The sequence below is a fragment of the Lynx canadensis genome, chromosome A3 (genome assembly GCF_007474595.2).
Source record: "Lynx canadensis isolate LIC74 chromosome A3, mLynCan4.pri.v2, whole genome shotgun sequence".
In the NCBI taxonomy this organism is placed as follows: domain Eukaryota; kingdom Metazoa; phylum Chordata; class Mammalia; order Carnivora; family Felidae; genus Lynx; species Lynx canadensis.
The window spans coordinates 87710906-87738610 of record NC_044305.1 but is presented as its reverse complement, the minus strand read 5'-3'; the positions used below and the strand labels follow the sequence as shown (position 1 = coordinate 87738610).

Here is a 27705-nt window from a genome sequence, read left to right as displayed (position 1 = left end):
AACACAAAAACCCCATAAGCCACAGTCTGCCTCAGATCAGCCCTGCTCTTAAGACTGGGCTTTCCACAATCAAGAAAACTGGCAGAGGTGGAATCCAGATCGAAACCAGTGACTTGTGTGCTCTACATGTGCTAAGAATGCCCTGGGAGGTGCCACACCCCATAGCCAGCTCAGGAGAATCAAGTCCCTGCACAGGGACAGCAGGTAATCTATTTCAGATACATAGATCCTGGTAGGTTTGCATGTCCTACAGCCTTTCTCAGAGCGTTTACTGTGGGCCCTGCACTGTGCTAAGCATTTATGTGCATTATTTCATTTAATGAACATCTGATCAGGGGCTTCCATTCTTCCATTAAATGAGGGTACAGGGGCGCCTGGGTGGCGCAGTCGGTTAAGCGTCCAACTTCAGCCAGGTCACGATCTCGCGGTCCGTGAGTTCGAGCCCCGCGTCGGGCTCTGGGCTGATGGCTCAGAGCCTGGAGCCTGTTTCCGATTCTGTGTCTCCCTCTCTCTCTGCCCCTCCCCCGTTCATGCTCTGTCTCTCTCTGTCCCAAAAATAAATAAATGAGGGTACAGCTTCCATGAAGGTCAGGACTTTGTCTCCACCCCTGATCCACCCAAAGTCAGCCCCTGTCCCCACCCTCCCTGCCTCCCTGTGAGAATAGCCCAGGCAAAGCTTGGAGGCAAGGATGGGTGCCAGGATTTGCTCCTTGTGTCAGCAAAGAAAGGAGTAAGGAAAGAAAAGAGACCGACAATTTCACGGGCAGAGGGTGAATGAAAGTTCAAAGGGTTGAACACATGGAAAGATACTCAACCTCCCTCATAAGAAAAGAAACACAAATAAAACCAAGACACCATTTGTCACCCATCAGATTCATAAAACTCTAAAATCCGACAGCCCTCTGGGGGCAAGGCTATGGGGAGACTCCTTTCTCATATTGTGCTGGCGGAAGAAAAAAATACCTCAACCCTCTAGAGGGCAACTGGCCACTATCCATCCAAATTGCAAGTGTAAAAACCCTTTAACCTACCAGTTCTACCTCTAGACATTCATCGTACAGAAATACTTGCATACGTGCAGAATGACATATGTAATGAAGTGATTCACTGCACACAGCTTGAAGTATCAAGGGTACGGAACAACCCACGTGTCCACCAACAGAGGGCGGGTTACCTAAACAGCAGTCCGTCCGCACAACGGGCTGCTGTGCAGCTCTGAAGAATGAGGACTGCTCTGTGATACGAAACAATTTCCAAGTTATATTATTAACTGAGAAAAGGTAAGTACTGAGGATGTAACGCACTACATGATGACTATAGAAAACATGGCCGTATGGTATGTTTGGAAGTTGTTATGACAGTAGCTCCTAAGAGTTCTCATCACAAGGAAAAAACACTTTTTCTGTCTTTTTTTTTTTTTGTATTTTGTATCTATATGAGAGATGGATGCTAACTAAACTTAGGATAATCACTTTGCAGTTTGTAACTCAAGTCATCATGCTGTACATTTTAAATTTATACAGTGCTGTATGTCAATATCTTACTAAAAGTTGGAGGGGGAGAAAAATTAAAAAGCAAAGTGCAGAGCAGTGAGTATAACATACAACCATCTGTGTTAAAAGAATAGCACGTAAGGATTTGTAGTCTGATTTGTTTGCACACGCATAACGAAACCAGAATGATGCAAAAGCATCTAACCGCAATGCTTCCCTCTGCCAGGGAGAGAGTGATGGGTGGATGGGTGTGGGGCAAGAGGAAGAGATTTCATGATGGCTGCTACGTAGAGGATGATAGATAGATAGATGATAGATAGATAGATAGATAGATAGATAGATAGATAGATAGGGTCTCCACAATAAATATATTACCTAACCCAAATATTTGATGACCAAAATTTTTAAATAAAAGGAAAAGAAAGGACTCTAACCGGACACAGCTGAGAGATCCTGCCGATACCGTGCCTCAGCTCCCTGGTACAAGAAGGCACAGGAGCAATGTGTGTGCTCCCCACACTCCCAGGAGCAATGCCCCCAGGGCCTGCTTCAGCTTTGGCCCCAAGTTGCTGAAGACACCCTCCACAGCAGGTGTTTCCACCTGGCCACCCTGGGCTGTGGGTCTGGGAGCCTGAACATAGCAGGTCTCCCCACCACACCCAGGCCGGCACTGCCTCTGGCCCTGGAAGACCCCAACAGCCTTCCCACGCTCTGCTCCACTCCCCACACACTCAGCCGAGCCAGCACCGAGCTTCCTCCCCCTCTTTCTTCCCCTCTTCCTCTTCCTCCTCCTTTGTCTCTAAGCCTTTTTTCTGTTTTACCCTCCTTCACTTCCTGATAGAGTGTAATTCATATGACCGTTCTGGAGGGCTATTTAGCCATCTGTATCAAATACTGAAAAATAAGCATGCCCTCTGCCCAGTTCTAGAAACTTCTCTATAGATAAAACAATCTGAGTATGAAGAAAGATTCCTGCACACTGATTTGTCACAGAGATGTTCATAAAAGATGAAACTAGCAACTACAACAAAAAAGTTATCCCAAAATAGGTTATGTCAAATGTCATATGTCAAAAAAGTTATCCCAAATGTTATGTCACAATCATAATGGAATATTATACAGTCTTCAAAAATTTATTTCAAAGGCTGTTTAATAGCCTAAGAAAATACTAGACTATAAAAATAATTTACCAAGCTGAGTAGATAGAATTGATTCTTGTTGTTGATGGTAGTTACATATTCTATAAATCACCGAGAACATTGAATTTGTGAATATTAAACCACTGTTCTGGGGGAAATACAGGGTTAGGCTCCTATCAGCCTCTGTCACAACAGTTTTCTCAACTAATCAATACATAATCTTGTGTTATGTGTGTTTCTGTTTAAGGATTCTTATTTAATATATACTGTTGTGGGGCACCTGGGTGGCCCAATTGGTTAAGTGTCAAACTTTGGCTCAGGTCATGATCTCGCAGTCCATGGGTTCGTGTGCTTAGTCAGGCTCTATGCTGACAGCTCAGAGCCTAGAGCCTGCTTCAGACTCTGTGTCTCCCGCTCTCTCTGCCTCTCCCCTGCTCACGCTCTGTCTCTCTCTCTCTCTCAAAAATAAAGAAAAGTTAAAAAATTCATATATGGGAATGCAAGCTGGTGCAGCCACTCTGGAAAACAGTATGGAGGTTCCTCAAAAAACTAAAAATAGAACTACCCTACGACCCAGCAATTGCACTACTAGGTATTTATCCATGGGATACAGGTGCACTGTTTTGAAGGGACACATGCACCCCCATGTTTATAGCAGCACTATCAACAATAGCGAAAGTATGGAAAGAGCCCAAATGTCCATCGATGGATGAATGGACAAAGAAGATGTGGTGTATATATATATACATATATATATATATATATGTATATATATATACACACACATATATACATATATATATATACACACACACAATGGAGTATTACTCAGCAATCAAAAAGAATGAAATCTTGCCACTTGCAACTACGTGGATGAAACTGGAGGGTATCATGCTAAGTGAAATTAGTCAGTCAGAGAAAGACATGTCATATGACTTCACTCATATGAGGACTTTAAGAGACAAAACAGATGAACATAAGGAAAGGGAAACAAAAATAATATAAAAACAGGGAGGGGGACAAAACAGAAGAGACTCATAAATATGGAGAACAAACTGAGGGTTGCTGGAGGGGTTGTGGGGGGGGGGGATGGGCTAAATGAGTAAGGGCCATTAAGGAATCTACTCTTGAAATCATTGTTTCACTATATGCTAACTAATTTGGATGTAAATTAAAAAATTTTTTTTTTAAAAAGAGAAGTTGAAAAGAACATTTGTAACTTACTATAACCTAAAATTGTTTAATAGTTTCTCTGATATTATACAGCTTTTATATAGGAATTAGATAAGAACATAGCAATAAAATTGCTGGTAATATATAATATGAAGCAAATATCTAATAAACACTAAAAAAAGAAAAATATCACCTAATAATTTATGGGTGGTCTACCAAAGAATTTTACAAAATAGGGGCACCTGGGTGGCTTAGTCGGTTGGGCATCCGACTTCAGCTCAGGTCACGATCTCGTGGTTTGTGAGTTCGAGCCCCGCATCAGGCTCTGTGCACAGAGCCTGGAGCCTGCTTCGGATCCTGTGTCTCCCCGTCTCTCTGCCCCTCCCATGCTCATGCTCTGTCTCTCTCTGTCTCTCCATAATCAACATTAAAAAAAAAAAATTTTACAAAAGAGTGAGCTATCTGACACCAAAATTACACAGTCAGATGTGTTGTTGTTTCTTGATTTAATCAGAAAGCCATCCTGACATTTGTCAATGAAAAGCATGAATGGTCATTTAAAAAAAAATTCATATATACTGTTGATTCATTAACACTGAACTCACAAAAAAAAAAATTGAACTCGCAGTCAGCGTCACTGTAACTCATACCTGAATGCAGCTTATCTAACATATCTTTACTCTATAAGGTACACCCAGCCTTTTTACACAGAGGAACACTTGAGCACTACACTATAGCACTACACTAGGGGAGCATTTTAAACAGTCAACTCACCAATAAAGCGCACAAAAATGTGAAAAACACAACACCAGGCAGACCAAGAAAAGGACACTTAATTACAGGATGAGAACTGAGACAAAAAGGCAGGGTCACATTGTTCCAAATCAGCTGGCAACGTGGGCCTCAGTCATACTGCACAGACCACAAATGATCATGAAGCAGCATGACTATAAATTTTAGGATTACAAATAGGAGTACCTGGGTAGCTCAGTCGGTTAAACATCCAACTCTTGGTTTCAGCTCAGGTCATGATCTCACGGTTTGTGAGTTCGAGCCCCACATCAGGCTCCACGCTGACAGGTCAGAGCCTGCCTGGGATTCTCTCTCTCCCTCTCTCTCTGCCCCTCCTCTGCTCTCTCTCTCAAAATAAATAAATTTAAAAAAATTTTTTTTAGCGAGTAGGTGAATTTGCAAATATCCCCAAATAATGAAAATCAACTCTGAATCCAATTTTTTTCCAGTGGGGGAGTGGAGGTTTGGGAGTGAAAGCACTAGAGAGAAAAACACACTACAAGGAAATACCCACAAATGTTAACAGTGGTTATCTCCAGAGTGATGTGGGGTACAGAAATATGGTTAATTCTTTTCATTTTCTTTTATTTTCTCTGATTTTTTTTCAATTTTTTTATAATTGGTAGGTTTTTTCCTTGAGTTCAGAAAAAAAATTCCTTGAAAATCTCCCACCCTGCCCCCCAAGTACCTTTCCTTTCCTTCTCACATACTACCAAGAGTGTGTGTGTGTGTGTGTGTGTGTGTGTGTGTGTGTGTGTGTGTAAAATCAGGTATGGTTCACATCTTGAATAATAGTGCCGCCAAGTGTCCATAAGTGGAAGTGCAATGAGACCCAGACTGGGGTGAGTGGGCACACAGAGGGCAAAACTCCAGGACTCCAGATTAGGATGTAGTGAGAAAAAGTGACATACTGGCAGGCTAAGAGAGAGGGACAGAAAGAACAAGACAGGCAGTTCAAATAGCTGGAGGAGAGAGAGGATGAGATAGAGGCCTGGGGACTGCCAGGAGTGTCCAACAGGCTGAAGCTTTCAAAAGGGAGGGTCTCAACTGCCTCCACCACAATAAGCCTCTTCCTTCTGGGGGCTTCTTGCAGAAGCCCAGTCACCAATCAGCTTTATATATAGCCCCTTGCTTTGGCCAGGTCCCCTACCTCCATCACATCCCACGAACATGTGCACCTACCTAGAAAAACCCCCAGGGCCAGCCAAGAGCATCTCAGAACAGAAGACCTTGGGAGGTCAAGGTGCCTGTGTGGACCCAGGAGCAGCCAGGAGCCCCAGAACTCTGAAACTCAGCTCCAAAAAAAGCCATTAAATTTGAAGGCAGGTTAGTCTCGGTTCTCACCACCATCAAAGCACCCTACCATTTGGAGGAAAGTGGAATAAAAACAATCTTGAGATGTGACCTTCCTTATCTGTCAAATTCGGAAATTAATCCCAGTCTTTGGAAGAAATGTCCCACAGGCCTATCCAGCCACACCTTTCCCCTTCCTTCTTGCCCTCATTTATTCTGTTACAGTCCTTCCTGTGGCCAGGTACAGGGCATCAGACCCTGATCCCAAACCCACACTAACACAGCACTTGGGTGAGGACCCACAGTGAGCATTTACACCTCTGCGTGAAAGAGTTTAAAATCGGAGTTACCTCTCCCACATACATTTTCACTGAGACCCTGAGTTAGGCTCAGGATGGAGGAGCCAGCTTGAAGGGGCCCCCAATGGCCAACTTGAGGACAGTTCATACATCCAACACAGTCATGATGGATTTTAACACACTGAATTAATAAAAAGTATTGAGGTCTATAAGTAATGCTCAAAAGGGCCAAGGAGGAGGAAAGCTCTTCTTTCCAGAAAAACACTAGCTTGTAAAGAGAGAAGGAATGATAATGAGAAAATCACCACTTTGCAACCCCAAGTAAATGACTTATTCCGGCAAGGAGGTCAACGGCTGCATGGACCATTAGGTAAGAAGCTGCTGGGAAACAAGATACACAGTGCCAAGACATCGCCCACAGTTACTTGCAAAGTACAAAAGGGAGCATGTCGTTTGACAAGAGGGTGTTCTGGAGACACTATCTCAAGCAAATGATCACACAATCATCACCAGTGGTGGGACAACCTCACCTCTCTTCCTGTTATGATGCAGTACGATGTACACAACATCACGTGTGACACATTCGTGCCGAAATACTGAATCTGAATCTAGTCTGGCCTCAACACCTAATTTCCAGTTTGTTGTAAATACAGGGCCAGAGGAACAAGTTAAACAACACCAGAAGGAAACAATCAGACAGATCCAGAACATGGACAAACGGCCTGGACTCTTCAAAAAAGTCAATATCATGGGGTAAGAAAAACTATGTTTGTCGGGCTGGGGGCGGGGGGATGGTTAGGGGAAGGGAGGCAGGAGGGGCTGTTACAGAAGAGACTAAAATAAAGAGGCCCAAAGACCAAATGCAGAGCGTGAATTACAGTTAGGTCTTCAACCAGCACACTAAGCCAGCTCTAAAGGAAATTTGGGGGGATGATCAGAGTAAATTTATATGAGCCAGGATGGGATAATATTAGGGAATGATTGTTGATCTCATAGGTCTGATAATATTACTGTAGATACAAAGAATTTTGTTACAAAGAATTTTCTTTTTCTCAGGAGATGCATGCTGAAGCCTTTAGGAGTACAGCCTGCAACTAGGTTTTAAATGATTGCCCAGGGGGAAAAAAAGTATCTATATACAGAAAGTAAATGTGACAAAATGTTAGCAAGTGCTTCATCTAAGTGGAAGTCATACCAGTGCATGGGTGTTCACTGAATAACTCTTCTAACTTGATGTTTTAAAATATTCAAAGTAAAGAATCAGAAAAATGTCTATCATCTACACACAGGAAAATCACTGGAAAGATGGGCACCAAAAATGAACTTTGTGTGGTGCATTATGGGTCATTTTATTTACTTTTTTCTGTAATTTTCAAAATGCATTAGTAAACACGTATGTCAGTAATAAAAAGAGAAAAGAAACAAAAGGTGGGGAGTGGATCTGGGCATCAGATAATAAGACACCTCCCTCTCCCTCCACCCCACCCCCATCCCAGGGCCTCCTCTTGTCCATGGGATGGGCTGGCAGACCCTGCTCCTTTTCAAAATGAATCTAAGAAGAGATTACGAGAAAGGAAAATGGCAAAGTGCTGTGTGAATGGGAACCCACACCACCCTCACCTTTTGGTGTGTATTATTTTTTAAAACTTCTCTGCAATTATCCTGTGACACCCATGGGTTGTCTCCCCCACTCCCCACCTCTGCCTAGGGAGGGAAGGGTAAGCCCACTGCCTCGCACCCACCCTCCTGCCACCCAGCTCAGACTCTCAGCCCTTCTTCTCTGCCTTGTTCCAATTTTCCCCGCTAACATCCAAGCCATGTGACTCAACTCTCCCAACCCCGGTTCTACGGCAGGTGGCACTATCCACAAGGTTGGCACGACCTCAGAGGGCCATGACCCCACCCTTGCCAAACCCCTGTGGTTGGGACACAGAGGCTTCCTGCCAGGGCTTCTGAGAACGGGGGCAGTCTGCACCCACCTGATATGTCATTTTCCCACCATTTCCACCACAGTCTCTGCTTTGAGGTTATGGACTAAATACGATTGGGATCAGGCTCTTACCCACAAGTGGGAGAAACAGATGCTAACAACTACTGTAATGAAATGGAAAACCTGCTAAAAGAGGGCCCAGGGCACCCTAGAGCCCCGATGACTTAGCGCATCAGGCCTGGGACCTTAGGGAAGGTGAACATTAAAAGATGCTGGACTTGGGGCGGGGAGTGAAGGAAGGGCACAGGCATGTGCAAAGCCTAGAAGTGTGACTCTGAAGGGAAGGAAGAGGCAGGACAGATGAGAGGACACAAGGCCGCTGTGTGAGCAATGCAGTTTGTATGCACAGGAGGATGCAGGAAGGGAGCCCCTGGGGCTGAAACCCTGCACGAGGCCACGCTGCAGCAGGGGCTGCAGAGCTGCATGTTCCCGGCAGGGGGCGCCATTCTCCCACTTGCACAGATACCATAGCAGCTGACTTAAGCCATGGAGACCAGGTGAGAAAGTTCAGATGCACAGCACCTGATCAGCCGGATTATACGTTTGAACTTCATTGCATAAACAGGGCTGTTTTAGACTATTCTGGTGGCTTTCGCTGGGGAGAACCCAGAGAAGAGAATGAAACCCAAAGCTGTTGTGTGGTCCTGGGAAGAGACGACAGTGGGCACAGGGGAAGGAAGGGCCTTGGGACATGTTTGAAATCAAAAGCTAGGGTGGCATGTTTGGCATAAGGAGGTTTAAAACGAAGGAAGAATCAAGGCCCACGTCTTCTCCCTTTGACGTCGGTACCTGCTTAGGATGGAGGCTCCTGATAGAGGGCATGTTGGGCAGAAGAGGACTCTTCTCCAGGGCCCAAGGGGCAGCAGATAGAGCTGTGCAGAGGCCTGTGGAGGTCTGGGGCTGAAGTGGGGGTCAGAGTTAAACGGAGCTGTGGGAGTCCTCTGTGGAGGGGTGAGGCTGAAGCCTGGGAGTGGCCCAGCTGCCAGGGAGAGCCCGCAGGATGGGCAGAGGAAGCCGCAAGAGTGCCCGCCTGCCTGGGGTGGGCTGGAGGGAGGGAGCCCGCAGCAACAGACCTGCCGCTGGGCAGGAAGGTGGGCTGCGAGGAAGAAAGGTGCCAGTCATCCCTAGGGCCCCTACCAAAGTGGACTTTCTCCACTCAACTCCTGCCATGACTTTTTAAAAATAATCACTATGTTTTTATTGTTTTTAAGTTTCCCTACCTTTATGACTTCACATCTGGTTTCCATTCTATTGCTTCATTTTCTCCCAAATACTCCTCCATCTACCCACTGCCTGTCTGTCCTCGCCGTGTCTATCACCTATGTCTCCATCTCGGATACCCCAAGCAGACCCGCCCACGTGTGTGTGCCGGGCAGCCCCAGAGAGCCAGGCCGTGATGAGTGCCTCACCGTGCATCCTCCAATCAGTCGCCCCGTGCACGCCTTCTATGGGCAGCACCAAGGGCAGTGTGCCCCCTCACCTTGTCCTTTACTCTGCTCAGCACCCGTCCGCAGACACACCCAGCCGTCACCCTCCGGAGAGACTCCTCCTGCTTCCTTGCTTCTTACCATTTTCCCTGCAAAGCTGACTTCCATGAAGGGATCCACCAAGTTCTTCTTGTTACTGTCAAAGCCAAAGATCTGCTTCACATTGTCCATCACGGCATCATCCACTGGGGAGAACACTCTGGTCACTGCCCGCCTGCTGTCCGACCACCAAAACCCCAGCATTCCACCTTACTGTCTCCAGACAGTCTTGGGACTCCCTGAGGGAGTGGCACCCCCTCAGCCCGGGGACTCCCGGAGCAGCAGCTCCTGAGGGCACACACTGCTTCTTCATCCTGCCCAAACAGCTTGTTCACTGGCCCCTGCTCTCAAGGGCTTTCTGTATAGACCCAAAAGATAACGGAGTGAGGACTGACTGATTGATTGATTGATTAGCAATCCACATCACTAAGGGCAATTAACAATCCAGAAAAAGACTGGAAGTTGTTATAATAACATCCCCTAACTGGTGGCCTGTTTCACATTTTCCTTTATGTCTCTTAGCACAGTGATTTACCTGCCCTTAACCAATAAGTCACTTCTGCTTTTTTAAAAAAAACAATTTTTAGTCTATGCTACTCCAAATCAATATTTTACTGAGTTAGTTATATTATTTGCAAATGTATACACAGATAAATAGGTATGTGCACACGTATACTTATGGCATGTATAGATGTTAGTGTGTATATGAATGAGGGGAAAGGCAGGTACAGATTACATACCAGCTGCTGTCTACATGAATACAACAGATAACAATTAGCAAGTACTCATGTCCTATGTACCCACTTACTTTGTTTTATTTATATTTAAACAAGACTGCAGAGAATTAAATATAAAGCACATTCACCTTGAACAAAGCCAACATTTCTATTTCCCCAGCCCCCCGCGGGAGCTCACCAATCTCACTTCTGCCTAGTTTCAACCAATCAATGCGGAATGTTCTGAAGATGCATTTTAATGCCCATTTAAAACCCATTACTTGCTCAAAGGCTTTCTCCTTGATTTTGGTACAATTCAGTTTGTACAGAAAGAATGCATTTCTCTTTTTAAGTCATTAGTCAAAGTTTAAGCAAAACTTCAAATAATTAGCTTTATGCAAAACTTATAAACAGGGATCTCAGTTGCAAACGCTCTCAGTGACTCTTCTATGGACAGGAATTGGCTTGATTATGCTAACACATGCTTCAAAACAGTGAGCCGCTTTGAAAACGACCCGTGTGTGAGCCCTACTCCAAACCTAATCAATACAAAACACTGGAGGTGGGGCCCAGGTGTCTGTACACCTTTAAAGGTCCCAGGAGACTCTAACGTGCGGCCCCGATTGAAACCTATGGCTCTGAAATATTCAGCATAATTCCTCCAGCAGTTCCTGAGCACACAGGGTGGGCCCAGTGCAGGGCCAGTCACTGTGAGCACCCAGGCAGTGGCCACCCTGTCACTCTTTCTTGGAAAGATGAGGACACTTCCCCAGTTGGCCAGGGACTGAGGGGTTCCCCAGGCTGTGGGACTCTCCGTGCCGAAACCAGTCCCACGCAAACGGCATGATGGGTCACCAAGTGGATGGATGCTTTTCATCTGTGGAGACACTGAGCCCTTCCAACATCTCAAAGACTGCTTCCCCAGCCCAGGGTCCCCCACTTACAATCTCCCAACCCAGGGAGGACACCAGACTCACTCTGTGGTAAGTCCTCAGCTCTGAAGACCTTCAGGCAGAAGTGGGCTCCTCGAAGGGCCACGCCAGTTGGCCTGAGCAGATTGTTTTCGATGTCCTCCTTGTCTTCAGAGGGGTCCTTTCTCTCCAGCTACAATGCAACCAAATATGCACTTCAGCACAGTATTTTCTCTCCTTCAACCAACACCCCTTAAATGGTGCGATTTGAACAAAGGTAGATCTCGCCCTGCTGCTTACTAACATGTGATCTCAGGCAGGTTCCTCCCTTGAGACTCTGCTTCCTCACCTGTACCATGGAAACAGTAACACTGACCTTACAGACTGCTAGGAAAATCAACTTCAGTAACGTGTAAATGCATGCGGCACACAGTGGGTATTCAAGAACCTCAGTCTCCTTCTCACTCCACCCATTAACAAGAGTGCAGACGTGACAGGTCTAAGCTTCGTTCGTTCAGTCAACAAGTATTCAGTGAGTGGCTACTAGGTTGCGCTGAAGGGGGAGGGATGCAGCAGTGAACAAGGTAGTCAGAGGTCCCACCTCCATGGAGCTCACCATCTCACAGGGAAAGAGCACCTTTAAGCAAGATCCTGCTCTTCCATTCCACTGACTGGAATACAGACATGATGACGGGAACTGGAGCAACCCTCTTGAACCATGAGATGGAAGCTTCATGATGAAGACAGCGGGGCAAAGACCAGGAGCCTGGGTCTCTGGTCACTGTGGAAGCACCAAGCCAATTCTGGACCGCCTACCCAGGCATTTATGACAGAAAGAAATTCACTTCTATCCTCCTTAACACCTATTATTTAGGGTGTCTTTGTTACAGCAGCTGAACCTATATCTTAATTCACACAGGGGCCCAGGGGAGACGTGAGGGGAGTGTGACCTTGGTCATTCTGGTCTTGGGATGGGAAAGAGAAGCATGCACTGAGGTTGTCACGCCAACAAAACTGACCAACCCCGGGGCGCCTGGGTGGCTCAGTCGGTTAAGCGTCCGACTTCGGCTCAGGTCACGATCTCGCGGTCCGTGAGTTCGAGCCCCGCGTCGGGCTCTGGGCTGATGGCTCAGAGCCTGGAGCCTGCTTCCGATTCTGTGTCCCCCTCTCTCTCTGCCCCTCCCCCGTTCATGCTCAGTCTCTCTCTGTCTCAAAAATAAATAAACGTTAAAAAAAAAAAAAAAAAAAACTGACCAACCCCTTGCGTGTGGATTGACTGAGGGATCAGAAATGAAATCAGACCTCTGGCTTTTGGGGGAACTGAGTGGATGACAGCCATTTCCTAAGATGTCACCTCACACAGGATGGGAGCAGTTGTGAGGAGCGTGCAGCAGATAATCCTGGGTTTTTACATGTTAAGTTAGAGGGGCCTCAGGGACATGTTAATGCGGCTTTCTTACAAAGCAACTGAAACTGGGGCGCCTGGGTGGCTCAGTCGGTTAAGCATCTGACTCTTGATTTTGGCCCAGGTCATGATCTCACGGTTCATGAGAAAGAGCCCTGCGTTGGGCTCTGCACTGTCAGTGCTTGGGATTCTCTCTCTCCCTCTCTCTGCTCCTCCCCTGCTCGTGCTCACTCTCGCCCTCTCTCAAAATAAACAAATAAACTTAAAAAAATAAAATAAAAGCAACTGAAACCGAGTGTCTGAAGTTCAGAAGATCCAAGCTGGAGATGAGCAACTTAGGAGTCTCAGGTGGAAAGAGATGGGCTCCTGGAAAGTGTGAGTCAAAGAGACAGCAAAGAGGCAGGCAAAGGAATTTTACTGAGCCACTGAATTTGAAGGATCCATATTTTTATAAACTTTTTTAATGTTTATTTTCGAGAGAGAGAGCGCAAGCAGGGGAGGGGCAGAAAGAGAGGGAGACACAGAATCAGAAGCAGGCTCTGGGCTCTGAAATGTCAGCACAGAGCCCCACATAGGGCTCGAATCCAGGAACCATGGAATCATGACCTGAGCTGAAGCCAGACATTTAACTGACTGAGCTACTCAGGCACCCCAAAGATCCATATTTTTAAAGGGGGGGAAAGCATCAGGAGAATCACCGATGCTAAAGGAGAAGAGAGTTTGAAATAAGCCATGGGCTCTAGAATCAAACTCTGTGGAGGAACAGAGAGGATTAATAGCAGAGAAGAGCCCCTGGAGGTTGGCAACAGTGACCCTCCAGCACGTGGTTTCAGGGAAAGAAGGTGGCGGGAATCCTAGTGATGAGGAGGAGGAATGAGCAGTTGGGAGAGGAGTAGAGAACAACACAGCGTACTCCCTGAAGAAGTTGGCGATTCCTGGAAATGAGCTGCAAGCACTTTGGAGAAGAGGGATGGGGAGCAATGAGTGAAAGTGAGGGTGTTCGAAGGTAGGGACATCTTGGGCCTGGTACAGACCAAAGGGCAGAAGAGGAGACACCAGGAGGAGCACGTAGAACAAGATGGCGGAGGACTCGAGAACATGGCAAAGGAGGCGGGAAGATGGGGAAGGGAGGGAAGACAAATGAAGTCAGGAATGAGGAACCAGGGAGCTTCCAGGAGCTCACATCCTTCACCGCTGTGCAACCCTGCCTCTCCAAGGAGGCAGAGGTTGGGGCTTAGGAAAGACAGCAAAGTTTGGAAACAGCCACTGTGGAGAATGGAATGAGTAAACCACACCCAAGTAAAAGAAGAGGCTGGTAGCCCCCAGGTTCATCTAGCCAGCACCTCCAGGTGACCTCTGCCACCCAAACTGACCAAGGAGTGGTACAGACAATAGGGGATGGCTGAGTCATGAGGTGAGGCAGAAGCCCCTATTGTGGGGCCAGTAAGCACATGGTGAGAACTGTGATGGAGGTGGGTGGGGTCCGTCCAGCCTGGAGGAGGGGAAAGCATGGCAGGAGGACACTGATGGACTGGGAAATCCGAGAGGAGTCAGGGGGAGCTGTAATGCCGGGGAGGAAGGACTGTCATTCAGCAGGGGTGAGGGAGGAAAAAGGCAGAAAGAGAGCAGCGGAGAGAGGGATTTCGGAGCTCAGGGTCTTAAAGGAAATAAAATCAGATATTGGTGGCTCATCAGCGAGGACACGTCACACCTCCGGACAACGGCAAAGATGAGAATCCGCAAGCAGAGATGTCCCTGGACCAGCTCTGTCTGTGCCAGGGGTAACAGCCCAGAAGAGGGGGAATCAATCAGCGAGGCAGCGTTTGAAGGAGTAGGCAGCACCGAAGTTGGGAAAGCTGCTGGCCGGGAGGCTGCAGTGGGAAGTGAAAGGTGGCTGTTCCTGACATTCCAGAACCCATGGAGAGTCGGAGCAGAAAGTGGGGGCTTCTGTCTGAGTTTCAAAAGAAGTGGCTTCATCAGGAAAAAGCAAGGTTACAATTAATAGGAAGAGGGGGAAGAAATGTTTTAGGAAAGGGTAACAGGCTCAGAGATGCCATGAGAAGACCAAGATTGTACAATGTCTGGAGAGAGGTGCTACAGAAGGACGGGGCTGGACTGTGGGGTGAGAGGCAGGGACAGGTGCCTTTGGGAGGGCGGAGCTTGTCCACCTGAGCGCCATCAGCCCCCTGCATGGCACAGAACCCTGGGTTCTCCATCCCCTAACCCTCCCCACTGTGGTTTCCTGAGCCTTTGTCATCAGCCAACCCCTATTCTTGACGTCCTCGTGGAACCTGCTCTCCGCCTCCATGATTAGTGGCTTTCCCTGGGCGACTCCACCTCCCACCGCTCTCGTCCCTAGAGATCCGCTTTCGCCACTCTCGCCTCTCCCTCTCCTGGCTGTCACAGGCTGGGAAGAGAAGTCCACACCTTGCACATGCACCCACCACCACTCCACCATCTCTTTTATCTGCAAGTCCACACCACCGCATGTGCCCCTCTCTCCCCTGGTTCCCACGGATACCGGCCACCAAGCTGAGGATGCGTGGTCACCTTTCCTTGATGACTCTAGTCCCTGCCTCATCACTTGCCTATATGCCTTCCAATTCTCCCAGCAGATAACCTACATCCATGTGGACAAGTCAGTCACCAGCACAGCTCCCTTCCTCCACCAGCAGCACCTTAATCTCCCCTCCCCTTCAGCTCCTGGAGGCATGGCCGTATCTCAACTTCCAGCCACTCAGGGCCCTTCTTCTAGCAAAACCGTGGCCACTGAAACCTTTCTCTGAAGACAGCCTTCAACCCGTCTGCCTCCTCCAAACTCTCAGTCAGAGTGTGAGGCAACCAACGCAGCCTGGCACACTGCAGGTGCTCAAAAATTGTGTGTTCCCTTCTCTCTGCCCGCCCCCCTCATCAGCTCTAAGCCTTGCACCCCTGCATCCTCCCTGCCCGGCACCACCAGCCATGTCCCGATGCCCTGGCTCCCTCGGCCCAGTGCTTCCACTGCTCCTGCCTTGCCCACGCCATCTACCTTCCTCCCTCCTGCTTCCAGGCCACTGACTACTATGGGGCCCCACCACAAAGCTGCCAACTCGGAGTGGGCGCTCTTGTGTCTGCTCAGAAACCCTTCTGTTTACCTGGAATTAACCCCTCATTCCTCTCCCACAACTACTGCAAACTTTCTCTCTTCTGGCCAAACATCCAAAGATGCTGTTACCTCCCCAATTCCGCATGCCTCTCTTGTTCTTCCCACTCTCAATCTGTAACTTGACTTACTGGCGTGTAAAGAGGATAATGGTATATGCTCAGCCGATAAAATTCAAGGTGGAGTAGATAGAGAGAATGATCTCACTTTTGCAAAAAAAGAAAAATATGCAATAGATGGGTGGTTGCCAGGGGGGCGGGGAGGCGGGGAACTGGATGAAGCATGTCAAATGGTACAACCTTGCAGTTATCAGATAAGTAAGTCACGAGGATGTAATGCACAGCATGGAGACTCTAGTTAATAATACTCTATTGTAGGGGCGCCTGGGTGGCGCAGTCGGTTAAGTGTCCGACTTCAGCCAGGTCGCGATCTCGCGGTCCGTGAGTTCGAGCCCCGCGTCGGGCTCTGGGCTGATGGCTCGGAGCCTGGAGCCTGTTTCCGATTCTGTGTCTCCCTCTCTCTGGCCCTCCCCCGTTCATGCTCTGTCTCTCTCTGTCCCAAAAATAAAAATAAACGTTGAAAAAAATAATACTCTATTGTATATTTGAAAGTTACTGAGAGAATAGATCTTAAAATTTCTCATCATAAGAAAAAATATTTTTTTTTTAATTTTTTTTTTCAACGTTTATTTATTTTTGGGACAGAGAGAGACAGAGCATGAACGGGGGAGGGGCAGAGAGAGAGGGAGACACAGAATCGGAAACAGGCTCCAGGCTCTGAGCCATCAGCCCAGAGCCCGACGCGGGGCTCGAACTCACGGACCGCGAGATCGTGACCTGGCTGAAGTCGGACGCTTAACCGACTGCGCCACCCAGGCGCCCCAGAAAAAATATTTTTGTAGCTATGTAAGGTGATGGGTGTTAACTTACTTATCATGATAATCAGTTCACAATGTACACAAATAATAAATTTTTATGTCATATGCCTGAAACAAATACAATGTTAGGTCAATACCTCAGGTTTTTGTTTTTTTTTTTTTTTTTCAACGTTTATTTATTTTTCTTGGGACAGAGAGAGACAGAGCATGAACGGGGGAGGGGCAGAGAGAGAGGGAGACACAGAATCGGAAACAGGCTCCAGGCTCTGAGCCATCAGCCCAGAGCCCGACGCGGGGCTCGAACTCACGGACCGCGAGATCGTGACCTGGCTGAAGTCGGACGCTTAACCGACTGCGCCACCCAGGCGCCCCAATACCTCAGTTTTTTAAAGTAATAAAAAAATAGAAAAATACACATGTAGATCCTTCTGGAAGGATATGCAACAAGATGTGAATCACAGCTGTCTCTGAGGGGTAGAATTATGAGTGATTCATTTTTTATTTATACTTCTCCACATGTTCTACAGTTCTCATAATTACCATGCATTCTTTTAAATCAGAAAAACCGGGCACCTGGGTGGCTCAGTCGGTGAAGCGTCCGACCTCCACTCAGGTCATGATCTTGAGGTTCACGAGTTTGAGTCTTGCATCGGGCTCTGCACTGGGATTCTCTCCCACTCCCCCTCTCTCTCCGCCCCTTTCCCACTTGCGCTCTCTTTCTCTCTCTCTCTCTCACACCTTCTCTAGTTGCACACACACACTCTCTCTCTCAAAAGAAATAAACTTTAATAAAGTAAATAAATAAATCAGAAACATCAAGTTGTGTTTCTGTTTGTTTGTTTGGTGCCTCTCCTGCCAGATGAGGGGCTGTGAGGACAACCCAGGCAACGTACTCACCGGCGCTTCGTCTCCGGGGCCCAGTACACAAAGGCTGGCTTTCAGGTAACCTCTGGCCCCAGCAGAGAAATCATCAGGGTCCGAGAGTAGCAGCCACTTCCTGAGATAGGCGTGTCCTAAGAGAGATGACGTCTGTTGGTGATGGCAGAATTAGAAGGGTCCAAGTCTGCAACCACATCTGGGAGCCCGGGGCCAACTACATTTGGGGGAGAGGAGGGATTTATTCACGCAGACCTAGGGGCCACACGTCGAACGTTCATGTGGGTCCAAGTCAGAAATGTCAACAGGAACAACTATAAGAGGCTACCAAAGCCAGACCCCCCGCCATTTACCTCCCTCTCAGGAAGTGACCAGACCAGAACAGAAACCAGGGTGTGGAGAAATACTAGACTTGTTATCAAAATGGCCCACCCCTGTCGAAGGTGACACCAGCAATCCTTGCTTGGGGGCTTCCAGATTTAGCATCCCTGACTGGGCCAACCGAGACCCACATGGGGGCTTGTATCTCCCTGAGGGCCTGTTTTACTTGGATGATGGAAGCCTGACTTCTCTCCATTCCTGCAGCTGTCATCTCCAGGATCAGAGTCTACATCTAGATTCTAAAACCCCGAAGGAAGAAAAGTGATTGTCCCAACTGGCTGTCCCCAACAGCCTCCAAAACCAAAATGCAAGGATATGGCCAAGGTGATGAGGATATGACTCACGGGGCTCTCTGTAGATGGTACCCACATCCATCTGAAATCAAACCAAGAAACACAAATCAAACTCTTGCCTCTGGAGTGTTAAATGAAGTATGGTGCATTATGCCGTCACATTAAAAAATCATGCTTTGAAAATCGGCGACATGGGGGCACCTGGGTGGCTCAGTCGGTTAAGCGGCCGACTTCGGCTCAGGTCATGATCTCACGGTCCGTGGGTTCGAGCCCCGCGTCGGGCTCTGTGCTGACAGCTCAGAGCCTGGAACCTGTTTCAGATTCTGTGTCCCCCTCTCTCTGACCCTCCCCCGTTCATGCTCTGTCTCTCTCTGTCTCAAAAATAAATAAATGTTAAAAAAAAAATTGGGGCGCCTGGGTGGCGCAGTCGGTTAAGCGTCCGACTTCAGCCAGGTCACGATCTCGCGGTCCGTGAGTTCGAGCCCCGCGTCAGGCTCCGGGCTGATGGCTCGGAGCCTGGAGCCTGTTTCCGATTCTGTGTCTCCCTCTCACTCTGCCCCTCCCCCGTTCATGCTCTGTCTCTCTCTGTCCCAAAAATAAATAAACATTGAAAAAAAAATTAAAAAAAAAAAAATTTAAAAAAAAAAAAAAAAAAAAAAATCAGCGACATGGGGAAATGTTCATAAGCTGACATTACATGGGGAAAAAAAGCCGAATACATTTTGATCAAAGCTTGGTAAAGCGTATCTATGCATAGGAAGAAAGAGCAAAAGAAACACAGCAAAATGGTAACTGTGCTCTCTGAGTGGTAGCGTCAGGTGGTAGATTGATTTTACTTTTTTATTTTGTCTTTCTTATATTTTATAATTTTTTATAAAAGTTCATAGATCAGCAGGACACTGACGGCTGGGGAGGCTATGCCTGGGGGCAGCCAGAGGTATGAGAACTCTGTCCTTTCCACTCAATTTTGCTATGAACCTAAAACTGCCCTAAAAAAAATTTTTTTTATCATGGATTACTTTTATAATTAGAAAAAAGAAAATAATTTTTTTACTTTAACCTCTGTGTTCTCAGAACAAGAATATACTTCAAAGATTAGAGACTCAATACATAAAACCCCATTTATTACAGAAGGACTCAGGATAGATCCCAGTCTTTTAAAACTTCCTCTCCAGGAAAACTGACTTAGTTTTCTATCTTGTGATTACTTCCCAGAGAAGGAGCCATATTTTACTTGGATAGCATGGAGAGGTTAAAATAAGCCTGTACCCCTTCCTAACATTTGATAAATGCCTGAAGATTCAAAACTGCGAAAATCAGTAAGGACCCATCAAAACGCCATTCGCGAAGGTCTCCATTGCTAGCTGCTTTTGCTTTATGAGACCTGCTGATGCCTTCCTGCAAGCTGAATCATACTGTCAGTTCTTGGTTCTCTGCAGTGCACTCTTGGCTTCTGCGTGATCTGGAGCAAATGGAGGGGCAGGCTCCCCCCTCTCCCGTGTTGCACCCTGATCCCCTGGACTCCACATCTGGACCCAACTCCAAACCCAGAGCGAGGGCCTGGTCAGAATTAGGAGGGCCAGCTAACAGCCAATTCCATGCTGTCTTCCCAGATGTAAGGACCAATACGAATCAGAAGAAGCTGAATTCCCCCTGTTGGACGTAAGGGAAGAGATTTCCCTCTCTTCCCTTTTTGTCAGGACATTAGAACATCGTTTTGTTTTGTTTTTTTAACTATATTCAGGCAACCTGGGTGGCTCAGTCAGTAAAGTACCCGACTTTGGCTCAGGTCATGATCTCGCAGCTCATGAGCTCGAGCCCCGCATCAGGCTCTGTGCTGACGGCTCAGAGCCTAGAGCCTGCTTCAGATTCTGTGTCTCCCTCTCTCTCTGCCTCTCCCCGGCTCATGCTCTGTCTCTCTCTTCTTCAAAAATAAATAAATATTTTTTTAAAAAATGTTAACTATATTTCTCCAACACAGACCAATAGGAACAGGACCCCTAAAGCACAAGCCTCTGCACATTATGTACAGAGTTTCTACTAACATGAATTAGCAAGAACTAACCAATTTCAAGGAAAATAAATAATTACCCGGAATTCACCAATGAGAGCATCTGTCCTGAGAGAACGGGAGTCTACCACCTGGGGGGAAAGATAAATTAAAACTCTCATTTACAAGTAAATGTTGGCCCAGGAAGGACCAACACAACATCTCTTCCCTCCCAAGCAGTTAACAGCCAACACTTAGGTAGCACTTGCTCTGTTCCAGAGATTGTTCTGAGAGATGTTTAACACTCACATGAACCCATGAGTAGGGAGTATTATTGCCCCCTTTTGACAAATGAAAAAACAGAGGCACAGAGACATTATAGGACTTGTACAGAAGCACAGAACCCCAAAACACACAGGCAGAACCAGAATACAGACAGTTTGGCTCCCGAGCCCACACGTTCAGCAACTAAACTACACTGCCTTCCAGAAGAAAGACCAAAAAAAAAAAAAAAAAAAAAAAAAAAAAAAGCTAAGGCCCAAAAAAGAAAATCCTGGCCAGAAGCAGGCACGTGGACAAACAAAATAAAATGAAAATAAGTGTCCACTGCAGGAATGATTTCAGGGCCCTGACCTACAGCATCTGGGGGGTTCCTGAGCAGTGGGGGTTCCCCACCCCACTGCTGTCTCCATCTGAGCTACCGAAGGCATTTCTGTGACCGGCAGAACTTCATGGTCTTGAACATCACCCATCCCCTGGGCTTCACGGCTTCTTTCTCGCAAATGCTGACACTCATGCCGACAGGCATACACGCCCATGCACGCTGAAACGCACATGTGCACACATGCACAGGGACATGCATGTGAGTGTACATGTAACAGAGAACACTGTTGCCTGAGACATACCGTGATGAAGATGGGCTCGTCAAACAGCTCCGAGGGAGAGTCAAACACATTGAAGAAAAGAGTCTGTGGTCCAGGGCGAAAGGGAAACAAATGAGTAGCTGCTGACCACAGGGCTAGACAGAGAGGGGTTCTCCACCACCCCTTGGACCACCACCCACAGCCTTGACGTCTGGTCCATACAGAAGTGTGGACTGAGCTCAGCCCAGCAACGAGCTCTGGGGATTGACAGGTATTCCACCCCTGACCTCACGGAGGCTGTCATCTCAGGGACAGGGTGGGTGGCTAGCCCTACAGCATGACAGAGATGTGGAGCATCAAGAGCCCAGTGCAGGAATAAGAGCTACAACCCTCCTTCCAGGTCCACAGATAACCTACTCAGAACCCAGCACATCTCTCCACACAAAGTTAGCACCATACACAAAAACAAGTGGTTGCCAGGTATGTGCTGTGTGCTCCCAGTTCAGAAGGGCCACCAAGGTCCTAGCCCTGCTAACCAGTGCCTCCCACCTCATTGAAGAGTGGGCTGTTTCCCTTTTGGATCCGTGTCCTCTTGGTCTGCCCGGCAGCAGTGACCTTGACCACAGGCTTGATGTTCACCCCTGGCAGCTGGCGCCCCTCGATCACTTGCACCCTGATCTGAAAGCCAGGAGAAAGTATGGGCAGCAGGAAGGGGGAAAGCAGTCAGGCCCCAAGGGAGTCAGAAATCACTGCTGGCTTCTCAGAGGGGTGTGAAGAAGGAATTAGGGGGAACCTGGGTGACTCGGTCGGTTCAGTGTCTGGCTCTTGCTTTTAGCTCAGGTCATGGTCTTGTGGCTGGTGGGATTAGCCAGTGCAAAGCCTGCTTGGGATATTCTCTCTCCCGCTCTTTCTGCCCCTCCCCCACTCACAATCTCTCCCTCTCTCTCTCTCTCTCTCTCTCCCTCTCTGTCTCCTCTCTCACTCAAAATAAAGAAATAAACTTTAATAAATAAATAAATAGATAGATAAATAGATAAATAGATAAATAAATAAGAATTAGGAAGAGCATTATAAGAACAATCATATTTTCCTACCAAGGTCCCTTGTATCTATCAAATCCTATAGTTCCACACACGAGCTGCCAGGATGCCCCAGGGAACCTCCCAGAATTAAATCCCAGGGCTGGGCCAAGGACCCAGACCCCAGATCATTTCATGCCGCCATTGGCACAAGCCCTCCCGCAGACACCTCGACACCAGCACATCCGAGTGGTTTGAACATTCTTCACTGACAATTCCCTCAGAGGCCGAGCTTACATAGTGGAGTAACCCCACTGTATCCTTTATAGGATGCAATGCTTTCTCACGTTCTGAGAAATAAATTAAGAGTTTTCTCCACTGAACGTTGAGTAATATAAGGTTTCAGGAATATCTGTGCTTCCACATTTAGGCAAGATATTTTAAAACATGAACTTTTAAAATATTAGAACAATTTTCAAGGAAAAATAAGATGTTTACTGGTTTTAAGTTTTAGGCAGCAGTTACTTATTGACAGATCAATCAATACTTTCTTTTTAAAAGCCATGCTATAGGGGTGCCTGGGTGGATTAGTCCATTAAGCGTCTGACTTCGGCTCAGATCATGATCTCAAGTTGGTGCGTTCGAGCCCCACATTGGGCTCTGGGCTGACAGCTTGGAGCCTGGAGCCTACTTCAGATTCTGTGTCATCCTCTCTCTCTCTGCCCCTCCCCTGCTCTCTCTCTCTCTCTCTCTCTCTCTCAAAAATAAATAAACATTTAAAAAAAGTTAAAAAGCCATACTATAGAAGAATATATTATTAATAACAGTGGGAACGTAGAACCATGATTTTTATTCTCTTCATTTTCCTGTATTTTCTAAATTTTCTACAAAAGGGGCGCCTGGGTGGCTCAGTTGGTTAAGCGGCCGACTTCGGCTCAGGTCATGATCTCACGGTTCGTGAGTTCAAGCCCCGAGTCGGGCTCTGTGCTGACAGCTCAGAGCCTGGAACCTGTTTCAGATTCTGTGTCTCCCTCTCTCTGACCCTCTCCCGTTCATGCTCTGTCTCTCTCTGTCTCAAAAATAAATAAATGTTTAAAAAAATTTTTTTAATAAAATAATAAAAATAAAAAAATAAAAAATAAAAAATAAATTTTCTACAAAAAAAAATACATCAATCTTCTAAAAAGAAAAAAAAAAGCAGTAGGTACATGTCTTGGGAATAATAATAATGTTAGAATTTTGTCTCTCAGGCATAGATAGTGGTTACTACAGCCAGGATTTTCACCTAAATTACCACGATTTAGAACTAATATATTATTACAATTTGTTGCACTTAGTAAAGAGCTAAGTTTCCTGTTTTTAATTTGAAAAGTAATTCTAAGACTTAGTTCAATGTCACTAAATGTCACTATATCAAAATGGAAACATTTGTAGAAAAGAAAAAGCATAAGCAAAGGACCAAAATTAAAATGCAAATAAAATGGGATGAACTTGGGGATTAAAATATGTCAAAGGATTAATATTAACAGTTTTATTGTGTGAAGAGCTTGAACAAATTCAGATTCCACATGACTTTTCTGAAGAATCCATGGCTCTAAGGAAGGGAATGGATCGAGAGAGAAAAGAAGAGAGCTAGACAGAGCTTCCTAGGTTTGGGGATCTTGTTAAAATGCAGATTCTGATTCAGCAGGGCTGGGGGGGCGGGGTGGGGGTCTGCATTTCTAACCAGCTCCCAGGTGTTGCTCGTGCTGCTGGTCCAAGGACCATACCCTGAGTAGCAAAAGCTAGCTAGTTGGAAATCACAGAACAAATGTAAAGATACGCTACATCTCTGCAGTGACACTCCTGCCTCATTTTTTTAAAGAGCAAAACCAGGGCTGTGTTCTGAAGCTCCAGCACATGAACTGCTCATTCAGCGTCTCTCAGGGGCCCGGGGAACCACAGACTCCCGCCTGGGAGAGCCCTTAGGACCCTGCCCAGCCTGGACAGAGGAGGCTGTGGTTGGACAGTCAGCCCATTACCTGGAAGTCCTGTGGTTTGTCTGACAGCAGCTTTCTGGATGTGGGAGCACTTCTCTTCCTTTTGATCCCGGGGTGGTAGGGGGGTGGATGGGAAGGTGGCTTCCTCGGGGTGGCGGGAGCCCCAGGGCCTGGGGCCCCACTCTGATCCACTAATGGCTCTGCCTCATCTCCTGTGAGCCCCTGGTCTTCGGTGTCCTCCTCTCCTCCTGTGTCTGGGAGGAGAGGGTGATAATAAGGGCTGGTCCCTCTGGCCCTGGGCTTGGGACGCCCCCTGGCCAATGGAGGAGCCAAAGGGCATGGGCGCTGAGACCCACCACCCACCTCCCCTCCCCATCAGTGAGCCAGGATGGATGAGGGAGAAAGAAGAGGAGCTTCCAATAGCTGAAACTTGAGGGCAGTCAGTCCAGTTAGTCAACAGGGAGGAAACAGAATGGCCCTAGCCCTCCCCACCATGTCCTGCAGGATCAGCCCCTCCGGCCAGCTCGTCCCACTCTCCAGAGCTGACAGATGGCGGCAATGAGACAGTTATGGGTGGTAGGATCAGGATCAGGATAGCCTGGCCCGTGTCTCACCCGTGGGGGCCAGCCACTTCTTTCCAGAGTATCTTGTGTCCACGGTGCTGTCACTGAGCAGGGACCAAGTCTCAGCCCGGCTCTGTCCCCCACCTGGCACGCGGGCAGGGCACAGCCCCAGGAGGGGAGGAGGGAGCTGGGTGAGGGCAGCCAACCTAGGGCACCCCCATCCAAACCTGTTCTCCCTGCCTGCCTGAGCCTGGCACAATAGCTCAGAAACAGTTCCCATGCCTGTTGGGGACTGTCCCTTCTCACTACCTTCCAGGCAGGACTAGGAATATGTCACCTTTGGGAGTTTTCCCTGAGTGGCCCGAACCTAACTCTGTCAGATCCATCTCCAAGGCGGTCCCAGAACACTCAGGGTCCTTCACTCTCCCTACTCTCTGTGCCCCAGAGCACCCCTTCTTTCTGCCCACCGCCTCCCCTCCGTGGCAGCCTATGCCCCAATCCAGACTGACCTCCCTATCCCCAAGCTCCAACACTGTGGCTGGGCAGGACAGGCTAGGGCACACCCCCACCAGGCGCCGCTCAGGTTTTAATGTGGTGCCTCTCTCTAGCTCCCTGCACCATGAGAGAAATTGTAGGCTCTTTCCCATGACCATGTCCCCACCTGGAACTTCTGTGGAGCTTCCTGCACATTCAAGCAGGCTGGGCCACATGGAGGCCTTACCAGCCCCACACCGGCAAGCCAACCACCCTGGGCTGAATCCTCCCTTGACTGAGCCAGCAGAAGCAGGTGAAGAGAACTGAGGCAACCCTGCAACTTGTTAACTCAATCTGCTCATTTCGCAAGTGATAAACTGTAGGCCCAGAGAGGGAGAGTGGCCAGCCCAAAGTCACACAGCTACTTGGTGCCAAAGGCAAGAAAGGAACTCTTGTACCCTGAATTTGGCCCAAGGCTCTTTCAAGGAAAACCCAGCTCTTTTGTCACATGCCATCACCAAAGGCCTATTAAGTGCCAGACCCAGGCAGCATTCACTGCTGGGGAGCGGGCGGGGCCTCTGGTACCATCTGGGACTGACCCCATCCTAGCACAGGCATGCCTTCTGAAGCCCCCACCCATCCGAGAGCTGAACAGTACGGAGCACCAGCCCAAACATGGCCCCTCCCCAAGAGGGCTCCCTCACACTAATCCTAGTGGCACTTTTTCTGCACGGCGGAAGGCAGCTCTCAGGACTCCCCACCCACTGGTGTCTTCTCGCCTCTGGACTGGGCAGCCTCCAACCTGGGGAAGGCGGCAGAGGCTGCCTGAAGCCTCACTATGCCCCCCAGCCCCAGGCTTAAGCACTGCTACTGGGCTTCTTCCCAGGGGCCCTGCCAGGGTGGGCTCCTCACCAGCCAGCATATCCAGGTCCGGCAGAGTCGGGGAGGGTTCCAGAGACGCAGACGGTGGGAACAGGGGCACAGCTCCAGGGAGTGGCGTGTAGGACACCTGCAAGACCAGCGAGGCCTGGAAGAGACGGGAGTGGAAGGGCAGCAGGTCAGTACACTGGCCTTGGACCACCACCTCCAGCATCCTTCCTATTCCTTTTACCCCTCCACCTAGGAAAAAGGCTCTAACAGGGGTCAGGTTTGCAGGAGGCTGTGGCAAAGCCTCCCCCAGGGGCCCATCAGCATGGTCAAGTGGTCAAAAGCACAGAATCTGGAATCAGGTCCTACCACTCAGAAGCTGTGCGGACTTGGTCAAGATCTGTAACCTCACCATGCCTCACCTTCCTCATCTGTAAAATGATAGTACTAACAGCAATAGTACCTTCCTCGTAGGGTCACGTGGGGATTAAGTTAGCCGATAAAGCACATCATAAGCTTCTATAAACGAATCCACAATTCAACCTCTCCTGCAGAATTTTTCTTTCTTTTTTCTTTTAATGTTTATGTTTTTATTTTGAGAGAGAAAGAGAGGCCATGTGCACGCAAGCAGGGGAGGGGCCGAGAGAGAGGGAGAGAGAGAATCCCAAGCAGGCTATGGGCTGTCAGCACAGAGCCCGAAGCAGGGCTCAATCCCATGAACTGTGAAATCATGACCTGAGCTGAAATCAAGAGTCAGACGCTTAACGCACTGAGCCACCCAGGCGCCCCTCCTGCAGGATTTTTCATCTCTCAGCCTAGGGCTATCTTCAGGAAAAAGCCTCCTTGGCCACTCTGCTTAGCTGAGCCTCCCCCCCGCCCCCACCGTTTCTCCACAGGCGGCTCAGGCAGCAGCTAACACTAGAGGGTCTTGGGGTGCTGCTCACCTTTCTGAGCCCTCTTTCCTCCCAGGTGCACCCCTGTCCCCCACCTCAACCCCAGCTATTCCAGCTCTGACCAGCCAAGAAGAGAGGGACTACTCACCATACTCTCATGGACCAGGAAAGCCTGCCCTGTTTTTCACCCCATGGAACAACTCCCCAAGACCTCGCACTATTCAAACAGCCCCAGAACCTGAAAAAGGTACAGCCTCAGTAGACTCTCCAGCCTTACAGCTCCTAGGCCAGTGAGGGCCTGGCCCAGCCTTCCCTGGTACCATAGGTTCAGCAAGCCTCCTGGGGCAGCCTTTTTATTGATCAAAATAATAAATGCTCTATTTAAGAAAGTTTAGGGAACACAAAAGCCTTAAAGAAAAAAAAAATAATGCAAGGGAAAACAAATTGCCGTTAAGTCCACCTTTATTCACATTTTGATACAATTCTCTTCCATCTTTTTAAACAAATAGTGTATAGCCCTGCTGTATATAAAAATGCTTTGGGAAAAAAAATGCTTTGGGGATGCCTGGGTGGATCAGTTGGTTAAGTGTCCAACTCTTTTTTTCAGCTCTTGATTTCAGCTTAGGCTATGATCCCAGCGTCATGGGATCGAGCCCTGAGTCGGGATGCTGAGCGTGGAGCCTGCTTAAGATTCTTTTTCTCTCTCTCTCTTTCTCTCTCTCTCTCTCTCTGCCTCTGCCCCTCTCCCCTG

General features: G+C 48.0%; 1 protein-coding gene across 16 annotated transcripts in view; it reads right to left on the bottom strand.

Annotated features, from left to right (window-relative positions):
- Positions 1-27705, bottom strand: part of DYSF (dysferlin) — a 227109-nt gene that overhangs the window by 140207 nt on the left and 59197 nt on the right. For 8 of the 16 annotated variants that reach the window (XM_030310815.1, XM_030310819.1, XM_030310817.1 and 5 more), the window contains exons 5-14: positions 26107-26221; positions 24772-24864; positions 24200-24411; positions 21709-21837; positions 21202-21264; positions 20398-20448; positions 18358-18388; positions 17654-17769; positions 11399-11525; positions 9748-9851 (exon numbers count right to left, since the gene is read on the bottom strand). In XM_030310815.1, coding sequence (XP_030166675.1) covers positions 9748-9851; positions 11399-11525; positions 17654-17769; positions 18358-18388; positions 20398-20448; positions 21202-21264; positions 21709-21837; positions 24200-24411; positions 24772-24864; positions 26107-26221 — 1041 coding nt within the window. The remainder of the gene's footprint in view (positions 1-9747; positions 9852-11398; positions 11526-17653; positions 17770-18357; positions 18389-20397; positions 20449-21201; positions 21265-21708; positions 21838-24199; positions 24412-24771; positions 24865-26106; positions 26222-27705) is intronic. The other 8 variants (XM_030310821.1, XM_030310828.1, XM_030310826.1 and 5 more) reach the window with 1 other exon arrangement.